The 13,678-nt window shown below is 43.0% G+C and overlaps 1 protein-coding gene across 2 annotated transcripts in view; it reads left to right on the plus strand.

The window, feature by feature from the left end:
* Positions 1-13,678, plus strand: part of EGFR (epidermal growth factor receptor) — a 229,918-nt gene that overhangs the window by 143,245 nt on the left and 72,995 nt on the right. For both annotated transcript variants that reach the window (XM_075921718.1, XM_075921717.1), the window contains exon 2: positions 11,780-11,931. In XM_075921718.1, coding sequence (XP_075777833.1) covers positions 11,780-11,931 — 152 coding nt within the window. The remainder of the gene's footprint in view (positions 1-11,779; positions 11,932-13,678) is intronic.

Below are 13,678 nucleotides of genomic sequence, written 5' to 3' on the forward strand. Positions count from 1 at the left end.
CCTCAAGGTGGTGAAGAGTGGGGCTGCAAGGTATGGAATAGAGGCAATGGTAGAACTCCATCCTTTCTTCTGAATTGGCGCACATGGGGCAGTACAGGAGGGTACACACTAGTGTGAGCTGGGTTTACATGCAGTACCTGCCAGCAATCCCAGATTTTCTCTCCAGACTCTTCCTGAAGCGCTTCAGCTTCAGACTGCTGCCCTACTTAGAGCATCAAATAAATTACCCAGCCTAGCCCTTGGAATTGGTCACAGACTTGGCCTGTCCAAGCTGCACAGCAATGCAAATGTTACTAAAGCACAGAATAGTCCATAACACCCTGACATGACTTTAACCCTTTTATGCCTTCCCTTTATCTGGCTGGATGAATGGTGTGTGTTTAACTGGCCCTTTAAAAACAAACTTGCACAGATATTAAAGGAGGGTTTTATTATTTATGTTGCTTTTACACTATGATTTTTAAATGGAAAAATGAATGAAGCCTGGTTGTAGAGCATGTTAAAATTGAGACTTGGCAAAATAACAGGAAATGGATTAATTCACCGAGAGAGCTTTGCTATCTCGACCTTCAGTGCTTCTGTCCAGTCCATATGATGAACAGAGTGAAGAGATTATCTTGTGGGCCTTCTGTTGGAAGTGGCATGTCACAGCCATGCAGCATATGGAAATATATTGTGATGTTCTAGCTTACTAACCAGTTAAATAGCATGACTCAACACTGTCCATTGACCTGTGTTATTTTATGTCCAGATAATGTGATAAATAACCTGCTCCTAAAGTTACAGTCATGGGCCTTTGTCATGAAGATAAACAAAAAAATTAGGGATCCCTCCCTTTAAATGCATGTATTGCATCTGTGGATATCTTGCTTTTACTTGATCTCCATTGATCTGTTAAAATAAACTTCTCATATTCCAGCTTCATTGCTGCGCCTTTAAAAACAACAGTAATATGGGAAGCTGTCATGTATATCTGTCTCCAGCTGGGCTCCTTCCTTAGGTAATTCCTCAGTCCCCTCATGGCCTGCTGACCTTGCTGCTTTCACCCAACTTCTCTCTAGCTATTAGCAAACAGTGCAAGCACTCATTTCTGATATGAGAACCTCTGCCTCAGAAAAGTAAAGCACTGTGAGCAGAGGTCAGGTTGCAGGCTGAGAGCATCTGTGTGGCCTTGTATAGCCCTAGTCAGAAACAGAACTTCAAAATGTTTTTGTTTTGTCGGCTTGCTAAGATGGAAGGGGGGAGGATATGCAGAGATTGCATGCTAAAATGGAGAGAGAGCTGTGTGTGTGTAGGAGGATGTGTTTTTGAATCATGGACCTGGTTTTGAAAGGGGTCTCTCAGTTTCGCTTCTCATTTAACACCCAGAATTTTGGAGTCTCAAATATTTGTGACCACAAATTGTGTCTGACTTGGCTAGCTAGATATATCGTGGACCCTATGCTCATGGTTTAGAACTTGTATACTAAAAGATGCTTGAAAAAAAATCTGTTAAACCCTTGTTATCTCGAGTTCCCTTTAGTTCTGTGCATTTGTGAGGAGTTGACAAAGTAGAAAGTGTATTTTTTGCGTTTGTGTGCAACTGTGGCAACACATACACGCATACATACGCATGTATGAAAGTGTGAATTCACGCTGAGCAGTGTTTCATAAAAAAATTTTCCTTTCATTGATTTCCCATCCTCTCTCCAAGCCCTCTGAAAAAAGAATCAGTTACAAACAACACAGATATTAGGACACAAAAGTACTACTCCCTCTGGTGTGCTTCACAGGCAGAAAAGTATTGCACAGTAGCCTTGGAAGAAACTATTCTTCTATATACAGGCAGTCCCCGGGTTACGTACAAGATAGGGACTGTAGGTTTGTTCTTAAGTTGAATCTGTATGTAAGTCGGAACTGGCGTCCAGATTCAGCCACTGCTGAAACTGACCGCCAGTTCTGACTTACATACAGATTGAACTTAAGAACCCCAAGCTTCCCCAAGTCAGCTGCTGCTGAAACTGATCAGCACTGATTCCAGGAAGCCTGGGGCAGAGCAACTGGTCAGTTTCAGCAGTTGGTCAGTTTCAGCAGCGGCTGACTTGGGGACGCCTGGGGCAGAGCAGCTGGGGTGCTGCTGGGTTGCTCCAGTAGCACCGCTCCTCGGTGCTACTGGACCAACCCAGCAGCACCCCAGCTGCTCTGCCCCAGGCGTCCTGATTCAGCCACTGCTGAAACTGACCAGCAGCGGCTGAATCAGGACCTGGGGCAGAGCAGCTGGGGTGCTGCCGGGTTGGTCCAGTAGTGCCCAGAGCCGCGCCCCCCCCCCCCCCCCTCCAGCAGACCAGGGACACAGGGAGCAGAGCCGCAGAGGCAGCGGGGTGCCGCGCCTCTGAGGCTTTGCTCTGGCAAAGCCTCAGAAGCGTGGGAACCCGCCCGCTGCTGCCGCTTCAGTCCGGGTGCCTGTGGTCTGCTGGGGACGGGACTGAAGCCGCAGCCGCGGGGGGGTCCCGCGCCTCTGAGACTTTGCCAGAGCAAAGCCTCAGAGGCGCGGCACCCCGCTGCCTCTGCGGCTCTGCTCCCTGTGTCCCTGGTCTGCTGGGGGGCGGGGGGGACGCGGCTAGTGTGCCCTCCCCTCCCCCCCCCCCCCCCAGCAGACCAGGCTTTTGTTTTGGACCCTGGAGCAGAGCAGCTGGGGCGCTGCCGATTGGTCCTGCAGCGCCGCTCTGGGCACTACTGGACCAACCCGGCAGCACCCCAGCTGCTCTGCTGCAGGTCCTGATTCAGCCGCTGCTGGTCAGTTTAAGCAGTGGCTGAATCAGGACGCCTGGGGCAGAGCAGCTGGGGTGCTGCCGGGTTGGTCCAGTAGTGCCCAGAGTGCGGTTCCCCGCGCTTCTGAGGCTTTGCTCTGGGGACCGTCCCCAGCAGACCACAGGCACCCGGACTGAAGCGGCAGCAGCGGCGGGTTCCCGCGCTTCTGAGGCTTTGCTCTGGCAAAGCCTCAGAAGCACGGGAACCCGCCCGGTGCCCCTGGGCTGCTGGAGACTGTCTCCAGCAGCCCAGGGGCACCAGAGCAGCTTATGAACGGGGCTTTCTCACCCCGGAGCTCGCAGGTAGCAATCCGCTATCTCGACCTCCGGGGCGAGAAAGCCCCGTTCGTAAGTGCGGATCCGACGTAAGTGCGGATCCGCGTAAGTCGGGGACTGCCTGTACTCATGATATATCTCAGAAGCAAAATCAACATAGGAAAATGTGTAAATAGAGGAGCAGGTGTAAACAACAGAATACAGAAATATGCTGCTATCCTCCAATAAAGTAACTTTACTGAGTTACTTTCAATAAAGGCGGAAAATGCTACATTGACTCAGTGTAGGAGTATAGGTAACACATGAAGTAAAGAAATTGACCCAGGCATCTCTGAAATCGCTGTGATTATTTATTTTGGCATGTATTAAAGCTGGCAAAAAACAGCATGAATGGCAAAATGTAGACTGCAATAGACGATGGAGGTTGATGGTAATTAGGTCTCATGGCATTCTCAAGGGTCATTTGAGGTTTATGGGAAACATGAACAACAGGATTTGTACTGTGGTAACTGGAGACTTGCTGAAAAATGTAAAAAATGTTTCTATTTGTATCAGGACTGGGGGCCAGGTTTTAACACTGAGTTTTAATGTACAGTACTTGGGGATATTACTCCTGAGTCAAATAACATGACAAATGAGACGCCTCTAAATTGTTTGGATTCTGCATTGTTAAAGTCCTCTGTATATGGAGGCTTCACAGAAGATGTATTAATGAATTTATTTGGTCTCCTCCAGTTTTTTTGTCACCTCAGTTGTCAGTAATTGGCACCCTTGTTGATCATCTTACAGAGGATTGGGAGGGAATCGAGACTGAGCTTTTAAGGTCAAGGTTGCGGCACCTTGGTGGGACAATGAAGAGAAACCATTTATTTCTGTGCATAAACAGAGGAATTTAGTCTCCAGGGTTGTCAGCCTCATCCCTGTCACAAACACTAATATTGAATTGATTCATATTTTAAAGACCATAGACATGTCTTGTGATTGTTTTATCTTTGCTTATGTGGGTTGGTGTTCATGTCAGCCTGTGCAATGCTAATTTGGCTCACAGTGTTCCTGACTCCTGCATAAGGGTTAAACATTAGTCTCAGCTGGCATTCTGAAAAGCTGTTTACCTGATCATTTCAGCCATAGCTGTACATGTCTATGCTGCTGCGTATGACAGCAGGGTTTGTTCAGTGTTTACATTGGCCTAAACTTAATAAATGTTACTGACAATTCCTATTTCTTGTATACTTTCTTTAGGGTGTAATTTTGAAATTGTCTAATAAGATATCCACCAAACCTTGGCACTGTTAAAGTACAGAGTGTTCTTCTAAGAAAAACATCATAAGGGAATATCCTACTTTAAATTGTATGTGGCAATGTTCATCCTTGACTAAGTCTCCAGGCAAAGACTGATAAACAGCCTCATTTATTACTATTTTACAGGTGGGATGACTGGGCTCAGCCAAGTTAAGTGACTTGCCCAGGATCATACAGCTAGTCGTCATTCCCTCTAATCTTTTCCATCCGTGTGCAGATTTTTTTCATCCATATGGAAATACATTTTTATGTGCACTGAGACATGTGTGAATATACACCACCAGTATAACAAAAGCCTAGCTGTGGGCTATCTGCTAATCAGCTGGGTGGCATTGGACTCTCTCCTGAGTGGCCACATAAGTGCCAAACTTACAGGGAACACTACAGCTAGTCTGTGGCAGTATGATAGGATCAGAAACTGGATTTTGTGACTTGCAGCCCTGTTCTCAGCCCAGCAGATCTTAGCTGCATGCTTTTGTGTATCTACAATATCCAGGCTGGCTGTGTTTGTGTTGTATTCACATTCAGTAAAAAAGAAAGTTTGTTGCCTTTAAATATTAGCCTATGCCTGGATGTTTGGATCTAGATCTCAGTTTTCTTAGTGTTTGCAGGGACACTCACCCAGGAGTTTGATCTGGAAATATCCCTGCCTTCTTTGAAGCCCTTTATCGATATAGAACACTGAAACTGTTTAGGAGAGTGAAAGTTTACACATGGGCTGAGTATGGAAATGTATCTAGCACAATAGATGAGGTATCCCAAAAGCAATTAGTAGTGTCACTGATGTTTGAAATATATTAACATGAATGTTGTTTCACCTTTTAAAGAATTAAGGTATGTGGGATCAAAATCTGCCCCTCTGAGTGCAAGAGAATATGAATATATCCAGCTGTCAAGAGGTTAATCCATTGTATATTTCTCTTTAACATCACCTTTCTTGTGCTTAAATCTCTGTTAAGAAACATGAATCCTGCGTGGTCTGTGTATATGTTCTTCACAAATTCAGGTTTTTGTGGACTAGACAAAATTACACTTCATTATTCTCTAACAGATATAGATACCAATCTGGATTGTTTAGTCTTCACAAATGTATTATAATAAAGCTTCTTTCCCCCCCTTATATCTGGCCAAAATTAATGTTTTAGAACAGAGTTAAAATGACAGCATCAAAATGATAGGGTTTGTTTCCTTCTCAGAGTATAGCTTTTATAAGCAAAGTATTGGAGTTTAATGCCCCTATTCATAAAAAGCTAGCATGCCAATTCCTTCCTTCTCAGTCAAAGCATTGTATTCATCAGGTGCTTCTTTATAAATTAGTAATTTAGTGGGTTTGGTGGAAAGGGTTGTTTTGGTTTTAATCATTCTTCTTACCTAATTTACCCATCACAAGAACCAGATGAACATCTGGAACAATTAACCAGATTCTGAACTAGCATAAATAAATTTGTATAAATATGTTGAATGACTTAGGCCATGTCTGTACTAATGGGAAGATCAACACTGCAGTGGTTGATCTTCTGATGTTCAATTTAGTGAGTCCAGTAAAGACCTGCTAAATCAAATGCTGCGGGCACCCTCATCAACTATGGTATTCCTTGCTGTCGCGAGAAGTAAGGAAAGTCATCGGGAGCATTTCTACTGTTTACTTCCCACTGTGGGGAGCGCACAAAGTTCATCTTAAAGTATATCGACTCCAGCTATGCTATTTACATAGCTAGAATTGTGTACCTTATCTCACCTTGCCCTGTAGTATAGATCTCGCCTTAGTAGAACGAGATCTGCTTAGATCAACTAAGGACCCAGCCCCGTATCTTCTGTGCAAATAAAAGTCAGGGAAAGTTGCAATAAGATGGCTCTAAACTTCTTAATATCACTAGGAACACGGGCAACTGAGGCCTCCAAAGAGTGTCAAACAATTCCCTACCTCTCCACAGGTGACTACATGCCCTTGCTTTGGGGAAAATCTTGTGTTGTTATTGTGCCTGAGTGGCTGATGATGTTATTCTTTTGATCCATGGCTCATGACAATCTGTGTTGAAAGTTGTCAAACTTCTCCCTGCCTCCAAAATGCTGGAAAGGAAGTGGGTGCTGGGTTGGCCATTGCAGTGTTACCCTTGCACCTAGTTATGAAGCTCCATCTTTTGTATTAGACCTGTGCTCATGTGTGTCCTGCCCAAGCACACCTGCTGGAAAGGAAAAAGAGCTCCCTTTCCCTCTTCTTCCTCCCCTATGACTATTACAGGGATGTCTGCTACGCTCCAGCCTCTATGTATTGGGTCTTCCCATAGACTGGCCCCAGCACCTGAGGTTCCCTTAGTTGTAGCTTTTGCAACAGGCATCAAAAGAGGGAAATCAGAAGATTATTAGCATCACTGCTTCCCATAAGGGTCTCTACCCTTCCAATGAAACAAACCAGGTTCTTGTTAATTTCTGTGCCCATTCAACAGCAGAGGAGATGCACAGAGCAGTTTTACTGCCGATTTAAGAAACCGCACTTCATAGGTTCCCTTTTGGAAGGCTTAGCTCCAAAGGAACACAGAATGTACTTTTGTTAATTGAAGAGAAGAGTATGCAGAAATTTATGGGTTAGGTCATGTTACTTGAGGCAGGCAGGATCTTTCGAGTCCTGACAATAATTTGTTGGCTGACATATAGCAGGTATGTTGGTAAAACTGTACAAAGGGATTTGGAGCCAGTTTTGTTCTATTAGAACGCCAAACTATCTTTAAGCTATATGTAAATTAACTTAATCACAGATTGTTAATGTAAATCTTTGAAAGGTGGACTACTAACTCAATAATACTTAGTTCTCAGAGAACATATCAGATATTAAACTCATAAGAACAGATAGAAATGTTTGTTTAAGCAAATGTTTGAAATAAATTGATAGCAAAGACAAATTAAGGTATAGCGAATCCAGGGATCAAGGGTGACTTACCGAGAAAGCAAGGAAGCAAACACGGTTAAAAAGGCTATAGATGTAACTCACCATGTCTCAAATACAGGTAAAGGGTATTTAACAACTTAGACTATATTTGCCCTTGAGGGCACCACCCATTAGTAAGACAGAGTTTTTGTCTTTGGCATAGTTCGCAGGTCCATGGGTGGAGGAGACCTAGCGGTGTGGTCACTACACTTGATCTTAGCCAAAAGGCCTGATTTAGAATTCTTGAATACTTTTTGATCAGTGAACAGAGGCAGGGTGCCATGAATAACTGTTCCTGCTTATGGTATAACAAGTTCTGATGGTCAGTGTTGGTGGATAATCCAAGAGCCAAAACAGTTTTGCCTAAACTTTTGCTATTGATCATTCACATTGGATTGGGTGCAAAGAGATCATTTTAAATACACGTTATTTTAGGGTCAGATCTTCCACCTACACCCATATATGCTAACTGAGAATTGGGTTCTTTATTATGATGTTTTGAGAGAAAACATTTCAGTTGGCCGAGTAAAATATAAAGATAGAATTCTGCTCATAATCTCCATAGTAAATCTCCAATCTGGCACTCTGCTCTCCTGATTTATGCAGAATTCCTGTTAATGACACAATCTGCAATGTATTTCAGTGCTCCCTTTCTAATATGACTGTCCTGTGGGGAGAAAGGCCCATCATACAACTCCTGTGATCATTCACAGTTCTGATGCCTGAATCAAAAGGACTCAAAGCAGCTTTTTAAACATGTAAAACTTGGGGAAGGTGAAGTTTGAAATCACAGTTGAAATATCTTGTTTGTTTGAAGGATTTTTCCATTTTTCAATCAATGATGCATGGTACAAACACAATTTGAAGAAAATAGGAAAGGGCCTGATCTACTCTTGATCCTCACACACACTGTGGAAACTTCAGTGAGAATTGTGTGCGTCTCCCAAGACAATACGTAACCTTTAACATGTAACCTTTAACAGTTCAGTGACATGAGGCTTACATTGTCTAATTATAGTCGACTCTACTAAAATGACCCCCGTTTGCTAACAGTTGCCACACAGTTTGTACCTGTGATACGTAATCCAACAGCCTGTTTTAAGAATAAGCAAAGTAGTGTGGTATCTGGTATGATTTTTATGGTGAGTGTGGAAAAAGAATGTGGTGAACACTGTAATGAGAAATAAAAAAGTGTTCGTTCAAAGGTCTTGATGCATTGTGCCTTTAATAAAGCAGTGATAAAAACAGTCTATTCTTTCTATTGCACAAGCATCCATTGTGGAGTAATTCTTATACAGGTGTTGTTTCTATGTCTCCGGCTATTTTCGTAGCTTGTATTGTTTCTTTTCTTTCATCCTTCCAGTGTAGCACATCAGCTTTTGATTTCAGTCACAGTGGCAACAAAATTAGAGCCTCTTTCTGAAGTACATGAAATAAATGAATAGTCCTGTAGCACCTTCGAGACGTGTGTGTGTGTGTGTGTGTGTCTCATCATGAGCTTTCCTGGGCAAAACTTACTACTTCAGATGAACATGGTTTTGCTTATGCAAGCTCATGATACTATATATAATATATATTTTTCTTGGTCTCTAAGCCCTTGTCTACACTAGGGAGTTATTTCAAAATAAATCCGTCCCCTCCCCCATTTTGAAATAATAAGCAAAGCATCCACACTACTAAGTCCGTTATTTCGAAATAACAGACTGGTTACTTTGAAAGCTGTACCCCAGCTTTCTTTGGGGAATAACACTTATTTAAAAATACATATTTTGAAATATCAATAGTGTGGATGCGCTGCTGCTGCTGCTATTTTGAAATAATTACTCCCCTGAGTAATTTGAAGTAATTACTCCGCAGTGCTTCCTAGGGCTCTAAGTCAAGGTAGTGCATCCACAATAACAGCCTGCGTCAAACTAATTTTTGAGGCTCGCCTGTAATGAGGACACATTATTTCAATTTTTTTGTTCCGGGAGTTAATACTTCAAATTTAGTTATTTCGAAATAATTTCCTGGTGTAGACATGCCCTAGCTACTACAAGATTGCTCATTGTTTCTTTAAAGTTACAGACTAACACAGTTATACCTGTGAAGTACATGAAGTCAGTCCTGTTTTGCACTCATGTGGGTGAACTTAGAATTGGTCTTGATGTGAATTTGTAAGGAGGCTGGCACTTCAATGCTCACAGTGTGTGACTGTGTATCGTTTTCATGTACTGTTCTATTTCTCTCACTTTATTAGTGTGGCACAGATAGAGGTTTTATTTATATCTACAGAAAAGTAACCTGGGGAACAATGGGATAACTGGAAAAGGGGATGAGCAGGAGGCGTACTTTTATGTAATATGGAATTGAATAGCTAGATAACTTGTGTTACAACAAAGCATTTTACACAAAAATACTTGCAATACCATTCTTTTGTTGTGACTAAATACACTGATGCAATTTTTTGACACTTCCAGTAGTTTTGCTAAAAGGGGGATAATAGAATGCAGAGCAAGTATTAATTTTTCCAATACCCCATTTTAAATTTGACCTCAGCAGCATGCTATGTGAAGCCACTTGCCTCCCCATTGAAAATGCAGACTTCAGCATTGTTTATTACATTTGTGCTCCAAGGCGAAAGTATGTCAGGACAACTCACCCCTGAATCAGGCTTCCAAATGTTTCTAGCGACAAAAGCTGTGTGAACCCTGCAGGACTCAGTTTGCTTTGGGTTGCCTAGCTAAATCCTCAGCTTTGAATGGTAGGGGCATGCAGCAAAACAACCCCTGTAGGCTTGCGTGGAGCATTGGGTTCAATAAACTCAATGGCTACGTCTACACTGGCCCCTTTTCCGGAAGGGGCATGTAAATTTCACGAGTCGTCGTAGGGAAATCCGCGGGGGATTTAAATATCCCCCGCGGCATTTAAATAAAAATGTCCGCCGCTTTTTTCCGGCTTTTAAAAAAGCCAGAAAAGAGCGTCTAGACTGGCCCCGATCCTCCGGAAAAAGTGCCCTTTTCCGGAGGGTCTTATTCCTACTTTGAAGTGCACTTTGAAGGGCAGTTTTTCCGGAGGATCGGGGCCAGTCTAGACGCTCTTTTCCGGCTTTTTTAAAAGCCGGAAAAAAGCGGCGGACATTTTTATTTAAATGCCGCGGGGGATATTTAAATCCCCCGCGGATTTCCCTACCACGACTGGTGAAATTTACATGCCCCTTCCGGAAAAGGGGCCAGTGTAGACATAGCCAATATGTCCCATCACCTTCATTGCCCTCACTGTTTCTCTTTTCATCTCATACCCCTGGTTTTTTGTGTGTGTCAGTTGATCACTTGCTTTGCTTAAAGTAGCCCAAGAAAGGAGTTTCAAGCCATTCAGAACATTTCTTTCCGCTGGTCTGTAAAGGCTCTTTTGTGGGACAGGAATGTCTTCCACCCCATTGGATGGCATGGAGTCATAAGCCTGCTTCTTCTACCACAGATGCCAGCCACTGAGCTGGAACTGAAGGCAGCCCTGTATTTCTTTAATGGTCTCCCAGGGCGCAGTTGTTTGGAAATTCCTAGAGTTCCCTATCTAATGCAGTAGGCATGATGGGGTTTCTGTCAGCCTCAGCTCAGCACAAGTGAGGTTGGCAGCAGCACGCTTGAACAGCTAATAGTCAGCTTGAACTAGAGGGCTCTAAATTCGATGTGATTTCTGCCCAGTGAACATGATGGCTCTAAATTCCTGACTTCATGTGTTCTCCCTTGACCACAGGCGTAGCATTTTGGGATTCCATTTCTATATTGCCCCTTTATGAACACTTAACACATTGCCTAGGCTGAATTTTGCCCTTCATTACATTTGCGAAGCATTATTAGATTTCCTCGCGAGGCTGCCCAGCTATAAATAATTTGAATGGCAGTATTTTTGTTCTGATGATGATGCATGAGGACACAATCTTGATAAGTTTTTAGCATTGAGAGTTTAGATGAAAAGAACAACCTCTCTCTTTATACGCCACTCCCCAACTGCAATTGGAGCACATTTCAATATGGTTATTGTGATATAGTAAATATGCCACAATTCCATATATTCCTTTTTTTTTAACCCTCTCTTTTAATACAGATTGATGATGTTAAATTCATGGCCATTCCACCATTTGATGTTTGTAAAGGTGGCTGTGACTGATTTTAATTTTGCTCCAGGTACAAAACTCTTGGGGCTGGTTAGATCTGGGACCCTAAATCAGAAGCTGCCCATTGGGCTCTCTCCGTGCAAAAAAGTAGATGATGGAGGGATATTTGTTCTGACCCATCTCTGATCCTCAGGAGTGTTGCACATTCCTAACAAATTAATTATTAGATAGCAGGAAATACTACATAAGGGTGTCACTTTTCATGACAATCTGCACTTATACTTCACTTATACAGTTCTGATTTGATGCTTGTAAAGGTGGCTGAGACAGTAGCGGCTCATTCTGTATGTGAGTGTTCTTGTTTCATGTGGCTTTCTCTTCTCCCCACAGTTTGCCAAGGAACAAGTAACAAGTTGACCCTGCTAGGGAGCGTGGAGGGCCATTTCGCCAGCCTACAAAGGATGTATAACAACTGTGAGGTGGTGCTTGGCAATCTGGAGATCACATATGTGGCACGTGATTACGATCTTTCATTCCTGAAGGTTAGTATAGCTAATCACATTGCTCTGATCCAGCACACAACATACATTAGTGAAATCCACTGGACCTCAAGAGAGTTTACCTCCAAATTGAGAGATTTTTCTAGTCTGTTGAATGGTTTTCGAAGGCGATGGGTCAAATATGTATAAAACATCTGGTGGCAGATGTAAACACTCTTCAAATACATGGTTACTGATTGTCAATCAGAGACATGGCAGATTAGAATTCTAAAATATCTGTCTAGCCTAGGATACTCTATACTTTTATCAATAATTTTACAGCTCCCATCAAGCAGTCTCTTTATGCTCATCACCCACCACTCAAAAGTAATTATTTTAAATAGGAAAAGTATTGCGCTCCTATTCTCCTACTTCTCTCTCCCCACCCTCACGCCCCCATGCTCCTAGGAAAAATAGAAAAACAAACTGTGATGCTGTTATTTTTGGTGCGTCTAAACTACATCCCTCTTTCGAAAGAGGGATGTAAATTAGACATATCGAAATTGCAAATAAAGCCAGGATTTGAATTTCCCATGCTTCATTTGCATAATCACGTCATGGCGGTTTTTTTGAAAAACACTATTTTGAAAGTGAAACGGTGGGCTAGATGCAGGTCTTTCGAAAAGAAAAGCCTGTCTCGAAAAATCCTGTACTACTCAAAAAAATGAGGTTTACAGGATCTTTCGAAAAAGGATTTTCTTTTCAAAAGAACCACGTCTAGACTGCAGTTTCACTTTCGAAATAGCATTTTTCGGGGGGGGGGGGGGGAGACCTCTGAGACGTGATTATGCAAATGAAGTGTGGGAAATTCAAATCCCGGCTTCATTTACAATTTCGATATGTCTAATTTACATCCCTCTTTCGAAAGAGGGATGTACTCCAGACATAGCCTTTCAGGGAAAAACCACCAACGTTGCAGTTTGCTTGACTGGTCTGACAACCCTCTAATTTGGTTATCTTCAGGGTGCAGAGCAGATCTTTTTCCATTTTTCATAGGAGCATTCTACTGCCATGGTGATACCTGGCAAAAGATGTTGTCTCCCTTATGCTTAGAAACCAAGACATGTTAATATCTCCATTCATCAGTACTTGTCCGATATGTTCCTGCACCAAGGAAGCCTGCTGTGTTCTGGACAGTAATTTTGTGTGATCTTCAAAGGTAATCCTAGACAGTAGTGCATGAAATTGTACTTCTCTCATGCCCATCTCTATGCAAGTGTAGGGAGGACATTTAAAAGAGGGACATACATAGTTTACTGGATGTATTGAGAAAAGAACTTTCTGGCATATTGCAGAATGCTGTCCCAGGTAGCACAGGAAGGGTGTGGAACAGGTGGGAGTAGAATTCAGCTCTTCTGACTACTGGTTTGACGCCTTACACACTAAATAAGCAATTCTCGCATTGAGGGTTGTGACTAAGGAGATGTTAAATATCAGTTAATTTACTAGTTGAGTAGTCGATGGCATTTCCATCGACTACTTGACTAGTTGATAGGCACTTCTGCATTCCTCCTTTGAAACGTACAAGAATCCCATCAGGAATGCGGAACTCTGCGTGCAGCCCAGGGCCAGCGGAAAGTCCTGCTGAGTCCAAGTTGCATGCAGCTTTGAAGTGTACAAGAGTCCACAGCGACTTCTGCGCGGCATTTCCCCAGAACCCGGGGTCAGCTGGGGACTCCCAGTCTCTAGCTGACCCCGGACTCCATGCAAAGCAGTGCCACACAGCTGATCCTGAGTTCAGCTGTGCCAC

The sequence above is a fragment of the Pelodiscus sinensis genome, chromosome 2, assembly GCF_049634645.1.
Source record: "Pelodiscus sinensis isolate JC-2024 chromosome 2, ASM4963464v1, whole genome shotgun sequence".
Taxonomy (NCBI): domain Eukaryota; kingdom Metazoa; phylum Chordata; order Testudines; family Trionychidae; genus Pelodiscus; species Pelodiscus sinensis.